The 19,901-nt window shown below is 46.5% G+C and overlaps 1 protein-coding gene across 7 annotated transcripts in view; it reads right to left on the reverse strand.

Moving 5' to 3' along the window:
* Window positions 1-19,901, reverse strand: part of COL6A3 (collagen type VI alpha 3 chain) — a 91,869-nt gene that overhangs the window by 23,733 nt on the left and 48,235 nt on the right. For all 7 annotated transcript variants that reach the window (XM_031651634.1, XM_031651633.1, XM_031651632.1 and 4 more), the window contains 20 exons: window positions 19,130-19,729; window positions 18,141-18,478; window positions 16,820-16,898; window positions 15,714-15,859; window positions 13,906-13,998; window positions 13,288-13,341; window positions 12,257-12,328; window positions 11,524-11,550; window positions 11,368-11,412; window positions 11,197-11,250; window positions 10,682-10,744; window positions 9,975-10,040; window positions 9,497-9,550; window positions 7,061-7,096; window positions 5,494-5,556; window positions 4,626-4,688; window positions 3,233-3,295; window positions 2,250-2,312; window positions 709-759; window positions 446-481 (listed from right to left, as the gene is read on the reverse strand). In XM_031651634.1, coding sequence (XP_031507494.1) covers window positions 446-481; window positions 709-759; window positions 2,250-2,312; window positions 3,233-3,295; window positions 4,626-4,688; window positions 5,494-5,556; window positions 7,061-7,096; window positions 9,497-9,550; window positions 9,975-10,040; window positions 10,682-10,744; window positions 11,197-11,250; window positions 11,368-11,412; window positions 11,524-11,550; window positions 12,257-12,328; window positions 13,288-13,341; window positions 13,906-13,998; window positions 15,714-15,859; window positions 16,820-16,898; window positions 18,141-18,478; window positions 19,130-19,729 — 2,066 coding nt within the window. The remainder of the gene's footprint in view (window positions 1-445; window positions 482-708; window positions 760-2,249; window positions 2,313-3,232; window positions 3,296-4,625; window positions 4,689-5,493; window positions 5,557-7,060; window positions 7,097-9,496; window positions 9,551-9,974; window positions 10,041-10,681; window positions 10,745-11,196; window positions 11,251-11,367; window positions 11,413-11,523; window positions 11,551-12,256; window positions 12,329-13,287; window positions 13,342-13,905; window positions 13,999-15,713; window positions 15,860-16,819; window positions 16,899-18,140; window positions 18,479-19,129; window positions 19,730-19,901) is intronic.

Raw genomic sequence — 19,901 nt, forward strand, 5'->3', positions numbered from 1 at the left:
AAGATCTCACTGAGGGTCCGTAGGGCAAGACATCCAGGGGACGTGTGGGCCACACTTTTCCAGGGCAACCAAGTGGCTGAATCAAACCAAGTGGTTTGACTCACTTTTCCAGTGGGTTACTAGTAAATTGGTGGTATTTGCAGATAGTCTTCATTTATTTAATCAGTAATGATACCATCATATAGGTTATAGCATTTCACAGCTTACAGAGTACTTGGATTGCAGTATATATTATTTAAATCTCATAAGCACCAGGACAAGTATGTATTGTGACCTCCACTTGACAGATGAGAGAGTGTTTTAGGGGAGGAAGGGTCTTTCTCAGGGTAGCCCAGTTAACTGAGTGGCTGACCCATGCCTAATGCCAAGATATTCTGACTCTCGGTCTGTGGACATACCAGAGCTGAATCGTGATGCAGATTTAAACCAACCGGGGATTATTTACCTTTGGTCCTGGGTAGCCAGGGAATCCTCTTTCTCCCTATAAAAGATAAATACATTATTGAATACTCAGTACTAATTTAAATTCATCTAAAATAAATTGACTTTGAAAGAAAGAAATGTCTGCAGAGTCATCAAAAGAAAACACTCACTCAAATACAAAGACAACTTTTAAAGAAATAATTCTTTAAAACACAACGTATCAGAAGTTGTCCTTGGAGCCTCCTGGCAGCAAGGACTCTTGGAGAATCCTCAGCAGATACGTACTTTTTTGCCTCTGCGTCCTTCACTGCCAACTCCGTCTCTCCCGTCATCTCCCTAAGAGTGAGAAAGAGACGTGACTACAGGTCGCCATGCGTGGCGAGCCATAACCACCGTCTCTGCCCTACTGCCGCCCTGAGACGTGGATCTTGAGCTCCTGAAATGTTTCCAGACTAAGGTACAGGAGTAGGCACACTTCCTGCTCCTGTCCTATCCTCCAAGGGTGAACAAGACCATTTCTGTAGGTGATGGGCTCAAAGGACTCCCGTAGCAAAATGGCGCTGGCAGACTAACATAGAAAGAACTGCTGGGAGCTTTGGGTAAAGATTCTGTTTGGATGTAGAATCAAAGACTCATCAACCCCAAGAATCTTAGAATTGACAGGAATCTTGATGGTGACTTTGATTCTATGCATCCATGAGCTTTGATTCTACTTCAAAACAAGAACACTGAACTCCATCTCTCAAGCCCAGGTCATATTCCCCCTCCCCATATCCCTTCCCTTCCTTCCAAGTCATCACTCCTAGACCCCCTCCTTTCCAACACCTACCCCCAGCATGCTCAGATCTGTTCCTGTTGCTCTCTCATGTGGAGCATTCAGAACTGGACTTCATTAATTATTTCAAAAGAATCAGAAGAACTTCTGTGAGTTGTCCATTACTATCTCTAACATATGTAGGAACTTGCCACTTAGTTAAATTATAGTTTTCAACAGATATCAACAACTAGAGGTCTGTTGACCCAAATTAATAGAAACAGAATCAGGAAGAGATTTCCTTCAATGGTTTGAATAGATTTTAAAGTCTGATTCTTTTCCCTGTGCTTCTGAGATTAAAAGTAATACAAACAGATTTGTTTTTAAACTTCAGTTAGTTGAAAAGAAAAAAATGCAAGAAAGAAAAATATTTTAAAGCTTGGGACTAAAGCAGTCAGATCAACCTGGTCCTTTTATATGGTGTTTAGGTGTCACGATTCCTTTTGCAAAAAGTCACAATGGACCGTAGATTTCTGTATTCTTTTGTAACGTAGAAATGTACATTACAAAATTATTGTTGGTGAATTGTTGGGGCATTTTTAAATAGCATTTGAAAAATGAGTTACTGGGGTAATAATTTCTATTCCTAAGATGTCTCTTTCAAAAGAAATTGTTTCCATCTGGATTGAGACCTAATCAAATCCAATTCCATTTTAACCCAAATGACATTTACTTCTTTGCAGAAAAGCTTCATCTAGTTATGCTTGCAAAGCATTTGCGGGACCTCAGATGAAGGTGGTTTAAGCTTCATTAGCCTCTACATTCCCTTGTATCAGGAAAAACACAGGGGAAAAATATGTCTCTACCCACTGCCCACACCACCTCTCTAACCCTGCCAGTAAAATAAAACTTGTTAATTTGCCATGGATAAGCAGCAAGTTTCACTGTTTCCAGCCATATCCCCAATAACACAAGAAGCAAGGCTAATCTTTATTTGGAACCTTCTCCCGGCTTCCTGCACCTTCGAGCAAAGAGTCAGCGACAACGTGGCCCCGAGCGTGCGTGACCTTACCGTCTCCCCACGAGGGCCCCGGTTTCCAATTCCTCCTTTTGGTCCTGGCTCTCCGGGCTCACCCTAGACATGAGAAACACGGCTGAGACCCTGTGGCCTAAGGCTGGCTTACACTGTGATGCCAAGCCCTGCTTTTACTCTAGGTAAGGGTGCTGCAACATGCTGACTTTACCTTTGAGATTTCAGTGAAACGATTTTCTAAATTGCCACATTCATGTGCCAACTCCTGGAAAATAATCCAGGAGGGTTTGTGTTTGTCCTTTTCACCAGCATGGCATGGGGGACAGGCTGATGAGAAGAGAGAGTAACAGCTGGGAGAAGAAGGCACAGAAGGCGGCGGACATTGAGCCCAGCACAAAACCTGGCAACACCCTCCAGGCAGAGACCATCGTGGATTCACAGGAACTCATTTCTTTTACAGAAAACATGCAGTCTTTCAGACTGGTCATGACAAATCGTAATTTATCTCAAAGCTGATAGAAAGGAGGTTCTCAGGTAACCTTCATACAGCAGACTTGCTGTTACCCAGAACAGTCAGGGTCGGGGTTCTTGGATGATCTAAATGTGACTAGCTGAGCCGCTGTGCGTGCACTGCCTATGTTTAAAGACTGCTCATTCTATATTATACTGAAACTGTGCCAAGCACTGCCCGGCTGCTCTGATGGCTCAGAGGGTGCTGCACTATTGGCACAAGCCAAGAAAGAGAGGAGCAGAAAAGCCGGCCACTGATGGAGGGCTGTGGCCAGGTGCAAGCCAGCCCTCTGAGCAGGGATGGTTGGTGGCAGGGATGGTAGTGGGGATTATGGTGGGAATTGTTGGGGGACAATAATCCCACTGGCCAAGCCACAATCAACAGGGGAGGCTGGAGTGGGAACCAGTAGTATTGAAGAGGAGGGACAGACAGACTGACAAAAGAGGGAGGGGGGCATGTGTGCCTGGCTGGTCCCTGTCCTCAGGAAAGCTCTACCTTTCTCAAGACAAACCTTTCTTCCCAGGGGACCGGTTCTGCCTCGTTCTCCAGGAGCACCTGCGGCACCTCCGCTTCCCTGGAGCAGGAGGGGAGGAATGTGTCAGTCAAGTGGTCAACCATCCAAGCAAAGTTGTCTCTGAAACCTGACTGTCCCCTGCATGGAGGTCAGAGCCCGCCAGGGGCATGGGACCTGTCCCGCCTGCAAATCCCAAGCACTCAGCTCTGAGCACAGGGGTACAGACTCAAAGATAAACATGCACAGAAATGGCGTGCACAAATGTAAAACATGAGTATTACCTCTCAGTGCCAGTTTTCACAAATTAACGCATGTTGCAGTTATTAATATACATATCCTAGGTTCCTGACTGGACAGCAAGCTCCCAAATTTTATGTGACTTTATCCTGCCTCCCTTTTCACACTCACAATGAGCACCTGGTGCACACAGGTTTGTTAAAGCCTGTTAGGTAAATGAATAAACTGATGGAAGAAATTGACTCTTAAAATGTGGTACAGTCTACCTAGCCCAGAAATAACTTAAAATAGGTGGTGAAAAAGTGCAAATCGATACATGTTTCTGGAGCTATTGGACAACTATTTGAATAGCTTTGCATCTATACCATCTTAAATTGTTAATGAACTACAAGTTAAGTAAATGTTTTTTTTAAAAACCTCTAAAAATATGTATTTATCAGCTTTCAAGCTAGAGAAGGACTTTCTAAGCAAGTTCCTGCCCTCTTCCACCATAAAATATTTTTGTGCGTTTATGTAGCAACATATTGAGCTTGTTATCAGTTTATTAGTCATTTTTTGGTAACAAATGATAGGATACCTCCCTCAATATCATCTCGGACATGAGAGAAACTCGAATATGTAGTTCCATGACACCTGATCCTAGCCCAGCAATGACAATGTGTCTCTGCTCATCATTGCTGATAGCTACAATGCATGATAACATCCGCAGTCACAGTAAGTTTAAGGACCATCTTCTGTGCTGAACTCAAGGGTGAACTTGAGGCATTCACTATACAAAATACATAAGCACAAGGGGCTATCGCCAGGGACCAAAGGTGAAATACCTTGCATAATCTAAGTATGTTGGGGGATTTAGATTTTCCATGATTCCATCTCAAGCACATGCCCTGATTTCCACCCAGAGGCCTACGCTTGGAGGGAGCAGAACTGAGACTTAGAGGCCCCTAGAGCACCAAATAAGGAAACTCTTACTTTCTTGGGGTGAAGTATCCAGTCACTGCAAGGCCTGAGGTTAAATCTGGGGTTTGTGTTGCCAAAGAGGAGAGCTAAAGAGAGGTCTGACTTCAATAGCATCATCCGAGACACGCTCAGCCTGCCTGGCAACATGCCCTCTGTTCAGCTAGAGAGGGGCCTGGTATTGGGACAGGCTTACCCGAGGTCCAGAAATGCCTTGTTCTCCTATCAGCCCTGGAGGACCAGCAGGACCAGCTGGGCCCTGAGGAAGGAAAAGGCCAACGTGAGTGCTAATGAAGTGACTTTCCGTGAGAAGCCTCTGCATGGCATCTGCCCGTCCCACAGGACCCAGAGCCTCACTTCTGCCAGCCAAAAAAGGCCACTCAAACCCACAATTCTCCATCTCAGCTGCAGTAGCAGCTGCCTCAATCCAGAATGTGAATAGACAAGTGAGCTTAAATGTATACAAGCAACAAGCATTCAAAAAAAAAAAACGTACGGGAGACTCTTCACAGAAGCATCATTCACAATTGCCAGAAGGCGGAAACAACCTAAATGTCCATCAACCAATGAGTGGATAAACAAAGTGTGCTGCAGCCACACAACGAAGTATCCTTCCACCATGAAAAGAAATGAAATGCTTCTACGTGCTGCAATGTGGAAGAAGCTCAATGTGGAACATGAGCCTCCTTGTTCTTGATTGAGAACATGATGCTCCATCAAGCCGCACACACAAAGCTGCCTAGTAAATGATTCCATTTATACAAAATGTCCAGAGCAGGCAAATCCATAAAGAGAGAGAGATTAGTGTTTGCCAGGGACTCGGGGTGGAGGGCAATAGGGGGGCGACTGCTATTAGGTACAGGTCTCCTTCAAGGCTATGTTTTGAACCCAGACAGAGGCGTTGTTTGCACAGCATCGTCAAAGTACTAAATGCCACTGGATTGTTCACTTTAAAATGGTTAACTTTCCGTGATGTAAATGCCACCTAACCATTTTTACAAAGAACTTACCAGGGTATTTGTGAAAATATCAAAGGACACGCAGTCACACAAGGAAGCACTCACCTGGGCACCTCTGGTCCCCTGCTCTCCCTGAAAGCCCGGCTGGCCAGGACCACCCTTGTTGCCCTTTGAAATAAGAGAAGATGCAGGGAGGAGTCAGGAAGGTTCCTGTCAACGTCAGCTCTTTACTCTACAGTCATTTCTGAGCCAGGGACTTGGAAAGCAACCAGGGAAAATTCAGTTCTTCCAGAGGTAACAGATGATCAAAGTGGTAACCCCAGGACAAGATGCTAAACACAGGAGTCAGCTGTCTCCCTGAGCTTCTACAGTTGTTCCTCACTCCTGCCTCACCTCTTCTCGGACAGCTTTGTGAAACAAGGATCGTTTAGACCTAAAGCAGAGGACCAAGACACCGGGAAGTTGCGTGTTGCCGATGGCCAGATAAGGTGGGCACGTTCTGGAAGAGGCGCCTGCCCGGGACACTACTGCCTCAATCATGTTTCCTGCACTTGGACCCCAAGTTCCCACTGGGCACCATTTTCTCTACACTCTGCAGAGGAGGCTAAGTTTAAGGAGATGGCTGAAAGAGGCTCAGGAGCCATGACAGCCCAAGGAGAAAGAAAAATAAATCTCAGAATCCCAAAATCACTAAGCCAAAGGGAAAAGTCAAGCTGGGAACTGCATCAGACAGAGCTGCCTCCAATTCTATTCTTAAATAAGATAGCTACAAAGATTTCTTTTTTTTTTTTTTTTTTGGAGACGGAGTTTTGCTCTTGTTGCCCTGTCTGGAGTGCAATGGCGCGATCTTGGCTCACTTCAACATCCGCCTCCCGGGTTCAAGCGATTCTCTTGCCTCAGGCTCCTGAGTAGCTGGGATTACAGGCATGCACCACCACTCCTGGCTATTTTGTATTTTTAGTAGAGATGGGGTTTCTCCATGTTGGTCAGGCTAGTCTCGAACTCCCGACCTCAGGTGATCTGCCTGCCTCAGTCTCCCAAAGTGCTGGGATTATAGGTGTCAGCCACCGTGCCCGGTCAGACTTTTCTTTCTTTTTTTTTTTTTTTTTAAGATGCATACCTCCCTCACATTCTGCCTGCAGGGAAATTCCTTGTGGACAAAGGACAGACAGAACTGAAAGTCATCCCTCTGCTGATGGGAGACAAAGACATATCCAATTGCTTCCTTAGCCCTATTTTTCACTAAGCCTAACTAAGGCATAGGTGACTGTTGTAAACTGTGTATTCAGCGAAAGGCTAATCAGAGACTCAAAAGAATGCAACCTTTTGTCTCTTATCTACCTATGACCTGGAAGCCCCCTCCCATGCCTCGAGTTGTCCCACCTTTCTGGACCGAACCAATGTACATCTCACACATACTGATTGATGTCTCATATCTCCCTAAAATGTATAAAACCAAGCTGTGCCCCAAACACTTTGGGCAGGTGTCATCAGGACCTCCTGAGCCTGTGTCACAGGCATGTCCTTAACTTTGGCAAAACAAACTTTCTAAATTGATTGGCATCTGTCTCCGAAGCTTTGGGTTTACAGGAGAGAGTATTTTTCACTCCTGGACTGGGCGGCATCTGGGCTGTTTGAAGAGAGTCTCCCGAGGGCACTCCATGAGGCTCACCTTAGCTCCGGGGGGTCCCCTTCGGCCAAAGCCACCCTGTGGAAGAAAAAGTCCCACAAACCGTGAGGGGGAGCATGGGATGCTGGGCATGGGGCCTAGAGCTCTTTCAGACTTCACCCTCTTACTCTGCGGTTACTCAGGGGAATCTTCCCAAACACTCACATTGTGCCAAGAAGCAGAAATCACGCCTCATCAGCCCTGGGGAAACTCGCACACACAGACACCCTTCCTCCACCCTCATCCGGGTGAAGTTTTGCTTCCTTACTACTCCTGTTAATCACCCAATGGAAGTTTTGAGAATTACTGCAGACCTGCCAAGCGAAATAATGACTCCTTTTGGCTGCAAGATCCCAGCCAGTTTCAAATGAGGAATGTGAAAAGGGAATGTCAACCTGTCTATTTTTCTTCCATCTTCCCAACTGTAGTGAGAAGTCATGAAATACGTTAATTATAATGGAAGGGAGTCCCGAGTTCTCCAGGTGATCCTGGCCAAACACAACACACACTCGGTTAAGTAAAGTATCTGAAGTGCACACATGTGCACCTAAACGTCTCGTGTACTTAGGTAGGGCTCATGACTTGGCAGCATCTTCCTGGATGCTCCAGAGGTGACCTTTAGTTCAAACATGTGGGCTTACTTCACAAGTAATCCATTAATTTCCACCTCAAAATTGTTTCCTCGGCAGTGGAAAGGTTTGGGGTGGGACTCTATGAATGTCCTGGGCGGTCTTTGCAAAGTTAGGGTTGGTGTTGCAGAGGCTGTGACCCACTAGCTCTGTTGTGAGGCTCGGCCATCTGCTACATCAACCTAGGAACCTCACTCTCCACTTCCAGTTGACCAGCCCAGTGATCTGCAGTGACCAGTTTGCCATTATTCACTGTAGTGCCACCTGCTTCAGTGGAAGATCTTGGCCACCTTCCATGGAGAATTTCAGAGAAGGGGACACTCTTCTCCTCTACAAAGCAACAATATGGACTGGCCCCTCCCAAAAGAGACATGCCAGAGTTCCATGAGAGTCCACCAGCACTCAATGATACATTGCTCAGGCCAGAGGCCGCCTGCGGAGACTCTAAAAAGCGGATGTAGGCATGCGGAAGCCCAGCGGGAGGGACACATTTCAGCTTGGCCTGGGCCTGGCACTGTGGTCCTAAGGGAAGGGGTAGCAGGCCGTTAGGCCACAAAAAGAAGAACTGAGTCCTCAAGAGCCCGTGACTGAACCCGAATTCAAATCCAGTTTCTACCTTGTGTGGAGAATTGAAATTAATTGTATGAACTACTCAATTTTAAGTCATTTCATGAAAACAAGGTTTGGCTCTGCTCACACGCTGAGTTGTAATAGCCCATTGTAACATTTGATGAGTATTTCTTCTTTTCCATTATATAGCTTCTTTTTCATTACGTAGCATTATTCAAAAATAATGCTCACTTCCAAGCAGTTGATCGAGGTCTTTGCAATTTATTAAAAATAAATAAATAAATGGTACTCAAACTTCTTAAAATGATATTTTCAAAATTTCTACATTCTTCTGAATTTTCAAAGCAAAATGGTGCCCGTAGTCCTTCATTTGATTTTGGTGAGTCTCTCCTTTTGAAAGCCCCTCACCCCAGCGTACTCTACTGGTCCAAGTGCCAGCGCTGAACATGCCACTGCCCCTCAGGGCGTGGCTGAGGGCCCAGTTCCCAACACCCAGCCCCAGCTTGCAGCCTTTGTGCTCTGTTCACTTCTGAGCAGAGACCTCTCCTAGGCACCCACCAGCATCCTGAATTTCTTCTGAGGGCTTACAAACTTCTACACCACTGCCTCCCTGAGCAGGGGTCTTACCTCCCAGCTACAAGGAAGACCCTGGAAGCTTTTGGATGACTTCAGAAAGATCATTCACATCACTTTGACTTTAGCATTTCTTCAACAAGACTGAGGATTAGGCATACAAGGAACTATTCTGCTACAGATATTTCTGAAATGTCTTGAAATTGCAAGATGCAATACACCAGAAAAGAAATAAATCTAGTTTTGTTATTTCACTTACAGCATCCCCCCAAAAACCCACAGATAATTACAAAAATAACAGATCTACAACCCCCTCAGCCTTCTTGCCCCTTATTCCCTCCCTCCCCCAGTATTAGGATTTCCATTTGGGTTTCTTAAATATTTAGTTGGATCAAACCTGGCCCGATATTTGAAAGTAGCAAAGATATTATTTTTAAAAGTATCTTTCAGTATGTTTTTGGGGAGAGCAAGAATTGGCGAGAGAGAAGAGATGAGGCACCAAGGAAATTATAAGAATGAAAATAGATTGGAGTAACAACCATTTCAGAAATCCTTTTACATTCACTCAGTAAAGAGCTGCGGAGTAACCATGCACCACCTAATGTTGGGCAGATCTTAGGGCACTGAGTATTGCTGCAGAGCTCCCCAAAGCTCTAATGGCACTCACATTCTTCCCAGTTTCTCCAGGTCCTCCAGGTACTCCATCTGTCCCTGGGACACCCTGGTCGGGGGAAAATTAGCATGAGATTCTCAACTGCAGAGAAGAATGTCTAGCTCTGAAATGTTGCACAAGACATTGCAGGGAAAGGGGTCGATTCACAGAGGAAGAGCCCGTCTGCAGGACAGTTGCACACTTTGCCAGATGCATTGGACTTCAGTACACTCCCACCTCTACAAGCCTTTGGCTTAACAAGCACCTTCCGTAAATATCTAAGAGGCACAGATTCTGCTGAAAAGCCCCACTTAGCAAGGGTCACTCTGGTTCCCCACGGAGACTTCCTTCATGGGGACTCTGCTCCTAATCTTAGGCTACTCAGGAGTGTTAAAGGCCACGTCTTTGGCCTCTGTGGCTTCTGATGAGCCGAGGACCAGTCCTTTCTCTAGCCCTCAGTACAGGGAGAGTCTAGGAATGTGCAGTGCCCTACCATGGGGCCGAGGTCGCCGGTTTCTCCTTTGGGTCCTCTCTGCTGGCTGTCTTGTCCTGGGTTACCCTGAAAGCAACATGGGAAAGTGAAATGAGCCACATACGGAAGGAAAGGAGCTGCCACTGGACTGAATGGTCAGGGAAATATTAGCAAGGACCTGCATTCAAGGCTCCGAGGGACAAGCCCGTCGGCCACAGCCCATCCAGGTAACATCCATGTAGTTCTTACAGAATCTAATCATGGGATCAGCAAAGCACTCTTAGCCCCAAACAGGGGCAGTGGTTCTTCCCCAGGGAGGAGGACGCCCCAGGCTCACTCTTGCTCATCCTTAGCCACAGAGGCAGGATGGACTGGAGGAGGAGGCTAGCATGTACTGCTCATTTGCTTAACGGTTTTACAGAGCCACAAAATGAGAAAAGCTGCAAACTCTTCTCTTTTCCAAAAGCAAATTTAAAGTGCCCTGATACCACATTTTTGGAAATTTCTCAGATATTTGTATAACAGGACTTGCAAACAATTATCTGGTTAGCAGCAGAACAAATACATCTCCCCAAACCCCAAAATTGCAAGAAAAAGACAAAGTACATATTTTATCAACATGTTTTAAAGCAATTTCAAAAGTAGAATTCTTCCTTTCATCTCACATTCCCAACAACCCTCTTCCCCAGGCTCAGGTCTGAAATCGTCAATAAAGAAATCTTCTTTACCGGGTCCCCTCGAATCCCCACGTCTCCTCTTTCTCCTTTCTCTCCTCGAGGTCCTTTATCACCCTAAACAAAAAGCACAAGTGAATGCTAAAAACTAGATGTTTCCATTTTTATCTCACCCTAAAAAATCACATTCTTCAAATCATAAATCTTAACTAGAACAATGTTTACAATTTATTCATTCACCATGAAGGCAAATTCACTTCCACATATTTTTTATTCGTTTAGTAAATCCATGAATATTTATTGAGGACCCACTTTGTGCCAGGCACTGGGGATTTATTTACAACAAAACAAACTCAGTCCCTGCCCTATGGGACATGATCTCCAAATGAGAAAATGTACTGTAATGTGTCAGAGCTGAGAGGGGATGTCACGGGTGCACCCACAGGGGAAGTCAGGGAAGGCTGCCTGGAGGAAGCGGGATTGACATATATGAGGAAAGGAAATAACTATTCCCTAAATGAAATGTTGATATTCTTTCCATAATAGCAGCACCGTGGAAATACACCTACCCTTCTTCCAGGATTCCCTTTCTCTCCAGAAGAACCAGGCAATCCTTTGTCTCCCTGCCAAAGACAAGGATTAAAGGTCACACCTGCTGCAATTTCGATCATAGACTGAGTTGTTAGTTTCTGGAATCTTCAGAACCAAAAGCAGTTTGGACTTAGAGTAAAATCACTTACATCTTCACCGTCTAGACCATCCAGTCCAATTTCTCCTATTTCGCCCTGCGAGGGAATAAGGCAGACAGGTAAGCAGAGAAAGCTATTCTGACAAAGGAAGAAAAGAGAAATGCTGGGAGAGTTTTCCATTTATAAAACAAAACCAAGCTTGCGTACCTTCTCTCCTGGGAATCCCCGAGAGCCCTGGAAGGCAAGAGGACAGGGGAAGCATTAGCTCTTCCTACAGGGCTGGTCCCTTGGGCAGAAGAGGCCGAGGGCTGTTCCCCCGCTCCACCCCATTTGAACGCTGCAGTGTCTGAAAATTTAATATTAGAGTCCCACCCCTTTGGATTCCTCTCTTACCACCACGTGCGGTGTTTTAAAGCTAAAACTCAAACTGAACGCTTGGGTGGTCTTGGCTCCCTGGGTAGGGGGGCGGGGGGCGGGGGCCCAAAACCCAGGGCAAGGAGCTGACTTTGTAACTCTGCAGCCCTTCCCTTCAGCACCTGCCTTCAAACTTCAGCAAACAGAGAAGCAAGTTCACCAGCCTTCAATCCCCCTGCTGTCCTCTCAGTCCACTCCCTTCCCCGGCCGCTCCCACGGTCCAGGGCTGGGCCCGTGGGCACCAGCCTCCCCTCCACCCTGACCCATGTTCTTTCCTGGTGAGCATTTCCTGGCTCCTTCATGTTTCCATAGGAAACTATTTCTCCACTCTCAGGTTCCCCACCAGCTGCAGCCCCTACTCCTGAACCCACCCCGCTCAGAACTGCCTTCCCATGAGAGGTCATGGGCTGCTGAATGCTGAGGTCAAGAAACCTGGACCGGTGGCCTCCCCTCCTGGCAGCATCCAGAGAAACTGCGAGTCACCTGACCCCTCCCCACACTAACATGCCCATCACCCACACCTCACCTTTATTCCTCTCTGGCCCGGGCAGCCCTGGAAACCTTGAGTGCCGTTCACACCAGGCGGACCCCGCTCACCCTATTGTGAGAGACAAAGGCGTTTTGCAAGCTGGAGCCCTTCATCACCCTGTCTCCGCCGGGCTGGCAGCAGCGTGAAGGTACTGTGAACAGCATGCAGCAGAAAGCAGATTGCACCATGGGGAATGTCGATTGAGGCTATGTGAGCCAGGGAGCCTCTTGGGCTCCTGCATGAGGCCTGGCCTGGAACCTGCAGTTCGCTGAAGGAAATGAGATCTGGGAGGGTAGCAGTGCAGACAGCACTGCTCTACGGGCTAAGAGTGGGCGGCCCCCAGCACCGTGTCTCTGTGGGTGCTGAATCCTGGGAAGACCTACTGGCCCAACAGCTCCTCCAAGTGATGCTTGATTCCCAGTCCTCTAGCCAAGCCCTGCCGGCTGGGCCCTGGTGACCACACTGTTGCTCGTGAGCCCCTCTGTCCCCTATCCCAGGGCTGGACCTTGATCTAGTGTCCCAAAGCTCGCCAGACAGGCGTCTATCCTGGGCATTGCTCCCATGGACCCTGCTACTGGGGTCTGTCCATCCTCAAGACCCTCGGACACTGATGATCTGATCCAGCAACATTCCCTCTGGGGACTGCCCTTAACAGGGTAACCCCTACAGCCCTGGTGAGGTTTCCTACTATGCCCTCACCCCTCAGCTCACTCCCATCTCTGCTTGCATGTCCTAATCTAGTAGATACTGGGTGTGCAAATTCGGTGTCCCTCTGGCTCAGAAACCAATCAATCCCTCCCTCTGAAATAGAGTAAGAACAAATCCCACCCTTCATGCCCACATTTGTCATACTTCAATTACCGTACTTAGACATCTGGGCAAAGTTGTTAAGAAAATTAGAAATTAATTTTTCTCCCAAAGGGAAAGCCATCAGCAACTGAACAAACGATGAAATCCACAATGCAATCCCAATGGGTAAGGATCAAGGAGGGCGTGAAATTTTAGGGACTGAAACAACTTTTACTTACGGGTCCACCCTCATCACCAGGATAGCCTCGGTAGCCGTCTTCTCCAGGAATACCCTGAAACAAGTAAATCAGGTCCTTTGTTAAACCCCGTGGTCTTCTTTGTTCTAGAGTAAGGATCCCTGGGTCCCCCCTTCATTTGGCAGAGCAGCACTAAAACTCAGCATGGCTTTCCCTGTTACTGCTTTTCCCCTCACTACGCCATGTCATGATTCTGTCTGTCAGGATCTCGAAGGCTCCTGCTCTGCCAAGAAAGCCTGTTAGTTCCTACTGACTCAGAGCAAATGCTACGAGTGCTGGCTGCCACCGGCAGCCAGGCTGCTGTCAGGGATGCCAGCTCACTTTAACGTTATTTTATGAAATGAAGGACCAAGATGTTAAAGCACAGATCCCCTTATCCCGTGCAAAAGGAGGGTTCCGCCTGAACCAAATTCACTGGGAGAGGCCCCAGCAGAGCAGCACATGGGTCTGCCCCTCAGAGCTCCTCCTTCTAACATAAGATATGGTCTCTCGTCTCCTCCTTCATCTCCACACTCTCCTGTTAGAGAAATTACCCCACCAAAGTAATGTTAGACTTCTGATAGTTCATCTCAGGGGTGGGCAAGGGTAAAGCCACCATACCTTTGGCCCGATGCTGCCGATGGGCCCGCGGTCTCCCCTCTGCCCAGAGCACTTGCAGGGAACCCCACAGCAAGCTTTCTCGGCAATGTTGTCCTACCAAAAGGAAGAGAAACCAAATGTTCAGATCTCAAGAAATGCCCAGCAGAAAATCACAAATATGCTTTAAGGGTCAAAATCGGATGCGTGGGGGTTTCACAGTGAGAGATGAAGTCCCTCCAGGTGACATTTGCTGGACGGCTGATCAGCAAAGTCAGGAGGGCCCAGCTCCTGGCAGTCAGGGTGTGGGTGGGAAGTCACCAATGGGAAAGGAAAGAACAACCAAAGTAAGATAGATCTTATGCACAATGTCACCTCAGGCTGGACCTTATTTCCAGAAGTTTCCATCGTCACATCTTAACTATAACTTACATATGTTCCAGTTCCAAAGTGCAAAGCCAAGCAAATGGCAGATGGCCAAGACCGAAGGTGGTTCCAGAACAGAAATCCATGACCACCCTTCCTTGGAACCAGGGTGAGAGTCACGGGATATGGTACCAGCCCAGAAAGAGGCTTCCAGAGCAGCCCTGGTGGGAGCAGGCACAAGTGGTCCTGGCCTCAGAGCCACAAGCTTCTCAACTCCGGGTCACACAGACACCCTCTACATTCTCATCCCATCCGGCCCCTGACCTAATGTGAGAAAGAGCATGCCCAAATACATTTCCATCTGCTAACTAATGGTGGGCACATGCACTTTCTTCCAATGAGGTTCCAAGAGCTTTCCCTTTCTCCCATGTCCCAGATTTGTGAGCTAACTCAACCTACTTCCACCAGTAAAAAAAATCCTGATTCTAGCCCTGCAAAGAAGTAGGGAAGAAAGGAAGGAGCAGGGTCCATTCATCCCATTCTCATAGCCACAGTCCACTGTTGCTACCACCAAAGAACCTCTGAGTTAGGCTGGATGCAGTGGCTCACGCCTGTAATCCCAGCACTTTGGGAGGCTGAGGCGGCCGGATCACGAGGTCAGGAGATCGAGACCATCCTGGCTAACACAGTGAAACCCCTTCTCTACTAAAAATACAAAAAATTAGCCGGGCGTGGTGGTGGGCGCCTATAGTCCCAGCTACTCAGGAGGCTGAGGCAGGAGAATGGCGTGAACCCAGGAGGCAGAGCTTGCAGTGAGCCGAGATTGCACCACTGCACTCCAGCTTGGGCGACAGAGCGAGACTCCACCTCAAAAAAAAAAAAAAAAAAAAAAGAAAAAAGAGCCTCTGAGTTCGCAGCTCAGCCCCACATCTCCTCAGTCTAAACCCAGGAGGTCACACTTCCAGCTGAGAGAGGCTGGCCCTGGGCAGAATTAGAAGCCTCGGAGGGAGCTTCATTGACACAGAGGGAAACTAGAGAAGACAATTAAAGCACTTCTCCACCCAGAAACAGCCTTCCTTTTCCTGCATGTTCTTGTTTTTATCATGCAAGATTTCAGATGTTCTTGACACAGTTTCCTGTTTGAGGATGGCCATCTCGATGGTTTGCATTCCAGCGACGGTGTTAAAACAGGCCGTTGCTAAGGGAGCAAAGAAAATGCTAAGGCCACAACCACAGCGTGCCTAGGACCCCCTTCCAGCTCGCTGGATTTCCAGCGATTTGCTATCTCCACTTCCAGATTCACACATGTTATGGCAACAAGGCAGTTCCCAAGTGAATTAAATAAATTTAGTTATCCACCAGGCACCCCTCCCCCATTCGCCTGGTAATAATTAACTTCATTCTCTTGAAATGCCAAAAGGTGTGGTATCTAAACTGGTTTGTGTATAAAGACATAAAAAACTCACAAGTTGCTCCGCTAGTTCATAATCCAAGTCCAGCAAGTTAAGCCTCAGGGGCCTGTCATACATGAACCCTCGCCCAAATTCCAGATGCATTAGCCGCTCCAAGTTGGCCACTCGTTCAAGGCCCACCAGGATCAAAGCGCGGACACCTGCAAAGAAAGACACATTTAATATAATACGGCTCACCTAGGCTGGTGGGAACTGCAATGTCCTTTTTCCTGACTACATTTTTAAAGAAAACTTCAGTGTACAATTTAGCTTCTAACTTGAATATATGTAATCAAGTTAATTGGCTACTCTGAATAGTTGAAATACTGAAACTTTGGACTCTGCTGAATAATTGTTTCCAGTATGTCAAGAACTAAACCTATTACCAAAACTATAGGAAGTGGCATCCATGAAGTATATTCATGCATGAGTTCTCAAACTCAGGCCCTCTGTAATACGAGTATGCTGTGGGAAGAACTGAAATACTAACACCTCCAAAATCAGATAATAGCAGCCTCATCTCCATTGCTTGGGAAAAGTAAGCTAATAAATAGAACGTTCTTAGGATAAACTGCGCCTCTGTAATGGCATCCACTTTCTGATAGTCAGTGCTGCCAAATACCAAAGCAAGCGAACAGTCAAGTATCACATCTGGTAACAGGCGTGGCTGCTTTCCGGTCACCTTATGTTTGGTACATCATTGCTTACATTATTTTCTTTGTATTATTTAGGTATATTGTTATTAAATGTTGAACTGTGATAACTGCAAACCAAAAATAGAGCAATGTATTTTTGTTAGTAATTAATTCCTAGTTTATATGATGAAGATAAATGAATCAACATTTCAAGAGCGTTTGCAAACACATCATGCTTTCCGAACATTCTATCACCTGAACAGCCACAACACAGCAGTAAAGCTGTCTGAGTACAGAAGGAATTTTTGTTAGCTCCATCCCACAGCTCCAAGCGCGTGATGAAGGGCCATGATGCTGGGAAGAAGAGTCTCCCAAGACGCGCTGCTCCCTCGGGGCACTGCCTTAGCAGAGAGGTTCTCTCCATCAGAGCAGCACACCTTGCCTCACAGGGGTTAACTTCTCATCTTTAAAAGCCTTGGCACCTACCTTCTTGGCGGAGGTCCTCAGATGCTCTGTGTAAATCAGCCAGATCTCCATCTGCTCCATCAGTAAAATGAATGACCACCTGAAGATAAGAGAGCTGTCAAACCCCATGCAAACGAAAAAGGACTGCTGATAGAAAACTGCTGACTATTGCAGACTGCTGATAGAAAACCGAGAGATCAGCTGTCTCAAACCCTTCGTTTTACACTTAAGGAAACTGAGGGCCCAAGTTGAGGAATGATTACCCATGTTCACAGGCCTTTGATATTACACTTAAAATGGAGAAGTATATTTGAGTGCTTAATTTATTTTTTAAAAAGACAAGCAGCAATGACAATAAAAGCAATTTATCTCATTCTCATATTTCTAAGATGTAGTTTCTGCAAATAATGTGTGTGTGTGCATGCATGTGTGTGCATATGTGTGGGTGCATATGTGTGCCTGTGTGTGGGTGCATTGTGTGTGCATGTGTATGCATGCATGTGTGTGTGCATGTGTGGGTGCATGGGTGCATGTGTGTGCATGCATGTGTAGGAGTGCATGTGTGGGGGTGCATGCATGTGTGTTTGTGCATGTGTCATGGGCTAAATTGTGTCCCCTCAAAATTTGTATGTTAAGTCCTAACCCCCAGTACCATAAGAATGGTACTGTATTTGGAGATAGGGTCTTTAAAGAGGTAATTAAGGTTAATGAGGTCATTAGAGTGGACCCTAATCTAGTATGACTGATGTCATTTTAGAAGAGAAGATTAGGACACAGACATGCACAGAGAGAAGGCCATGTGGAGACACAGGGAGAAGACCCCTGCCTACAAGCCAAGCAGAGAGGACTCAGGAGAAACAGCCCTGCCAACATCTCGAGGATGTCAAGCCTCCAAGACTGTGGGAAAATAGATGTCTGTTGCAAAAGCAAGCCAGGCTGTAGTACTTCATGATGATCCCTAGCAAACTCACATAGTGTGTGTGTCTACACAATATATATGCATATATGTACACACATGCATGCATGCACACATACACACAGAGAAATGGAAGTGGAGAACATACCTCACTGGACTATAATTAAACATAAATCAATCACAAATTCAACTCATTCAAGTTAAACTACTGATTTCCAGGATCTTTTTAGAGCTTGAGTAAGACTACCAAAATGAGGAAGATAGTACATGACATTAGATCAGTTAATAAGTAAGGAATTTTCCATATAGGCACTAACAATCCAGTTAAACATGAAGAGGATTTAACTTGGGGGAAGGGGCTTCCTCCTTTCCAGTAAAAATCTGGAAATTGCCCAGGGAGCACCCAAACCAAGGGGCCCCACAGACCTTCACACTGTCCGGTGAGGACTGTCTGAACTTGTTCTGATAGACTTTCAGCGTGTCCGCCGTGAGGACATAGGGGTGCTGGCTGCGCATGTTCCGGAACTTCTCGAGCATCTCTGGCTGGTACTCATCAAAGTCAAAGGCCTCCACCGGGCCCGAGGGCGTGTTGGCCACCACTGACACACGCACAGTGGGCGAGCGGCCACCGCTGCAGCTGACCCTGTGCATCTGGCTGATTCTGTTCAAGATGGCATCCACCTTGGACTCTAAGCCTTTCTGGGCCACAAATACATTCTGGTCTCTAGAACCATCAAACCCCAGAATCACATCCAGATTACAAGCTGGAAAGGAGAAATGCAAGTGATGAGTTCTCAGCTGGGGCTGAGGAGATGAACTCTACTTATACCAGCAACAGGGACAACCCAGGCAGAGGACCAGGGCATCGCACTCAAGTGCAAAATGAGATCCTGTGTGTGTGAGCTTTGAGAAGCAATTCAATCCACTCCTCTCACAGACAGAAGTGAGGGTGGCTGTTAGGTGCCAAATGATAAGCTATTTTTTAAAGTTGACTTTTTCGGTATTGTTAATTAACTTTGGAGTAACAATACACCATCAGTGTTTAGATGCATCCCAAGGTTGTGCTTTAAATTAAAAGCACTTGAAAATCAAATACTCTGATCTCAAATACTTGATCTAATAAATCTATAAATAGAAACAGGAATCAATAAATCTGAATTGTTTGAAGGACTAAAAAATAGGGGAGAAAAGTAAATCTTACAAAAGCAAAATACAATAGACTTCTATTCTTATCTTGGAAGAACACCCTAGGTAGTGGTGAGGTGGGTGTCAGGACCAGTCCCATTAGGTATAAGTAAATGTATGAGGCAAACAAATGACTAAGGACTCCAGAAGTCAGCGCCAGGGAGCAGACAGCTAAAGAGGCACAAACATCAATAGGAAAGGATAGAAAATATGCATATAATGGGAGTTACCTTTGGCAACGTCAGTCACACCAGGGCACAGGGTTTCATGCATCGCATCATGCAAAGTTTCTAAAACTTGCTCGCTCAGTTCGGACAGCTCCTGGACGTTGCCCACACGGAATGCCGTGGCGCTGTTGGATGCTATCTTTCCGACCTCCTCCGAGTCGATATTCCTCACTCCAACTGCAAATACTTTGACCCCTCTCTGGGTGAGGGCCAGGCTCACGTCCTGTGCATCTTCCACCGACTTTCCTCCCGTGATCACAAAGGCAATCTGAGGGACCCGCTGGTCCAGGCGGCTGCCTGCCTCAGGCACAAAGTGGTTCACCCGCAGGTGCTCAAGGCCCACCTTGGTGTTGGCATGTCTTCCCCCTTTGTAGACCACTTTGTTGATGGCGTCGATAATCTGCCTCTTGGTGGAGAAGTCCTTCAGGAAGAATTCGTCAGTGGGGTCAGAGTTGTACTGGACCAGCCCCACTTGGATGGAGTCACCATCTTCATAAACTGTGTCCACAATTTCAGACACAAAACGAAGCACTTCCTGGAAACTGTCCCTTCTGAAGTTGATGGAACCATCCAACAGGAACACAATGTCTGCTTTCTTCTTCTCTAGAAGTGATTAAAGTGAAAATAAGAAGAGATTGGGTCTCCAGATCCAAAGGTAAAATTAAATAACTGAAATAAAACATTCCTAATAATTTATTCACAGTGAAACCTTAACTCAAATCCATGCCTCTCTAGTCTGTAGTTCCTGAATTTGCAGCTCCCAAACATGCTAAAT

Source organism: Papio anubis, chromosome 10, assembly GCF_008728515.1.
Source record: "Papio anubis isolate 15944 chromosome 10, Panubis1.0, whole genome shotgun sequence".
Lineage (NCBI taxonomy): Eukaryota > Metazoa > Chordata > Mammalia > Primates > Cercopithecidae > Papio > Papio anubis.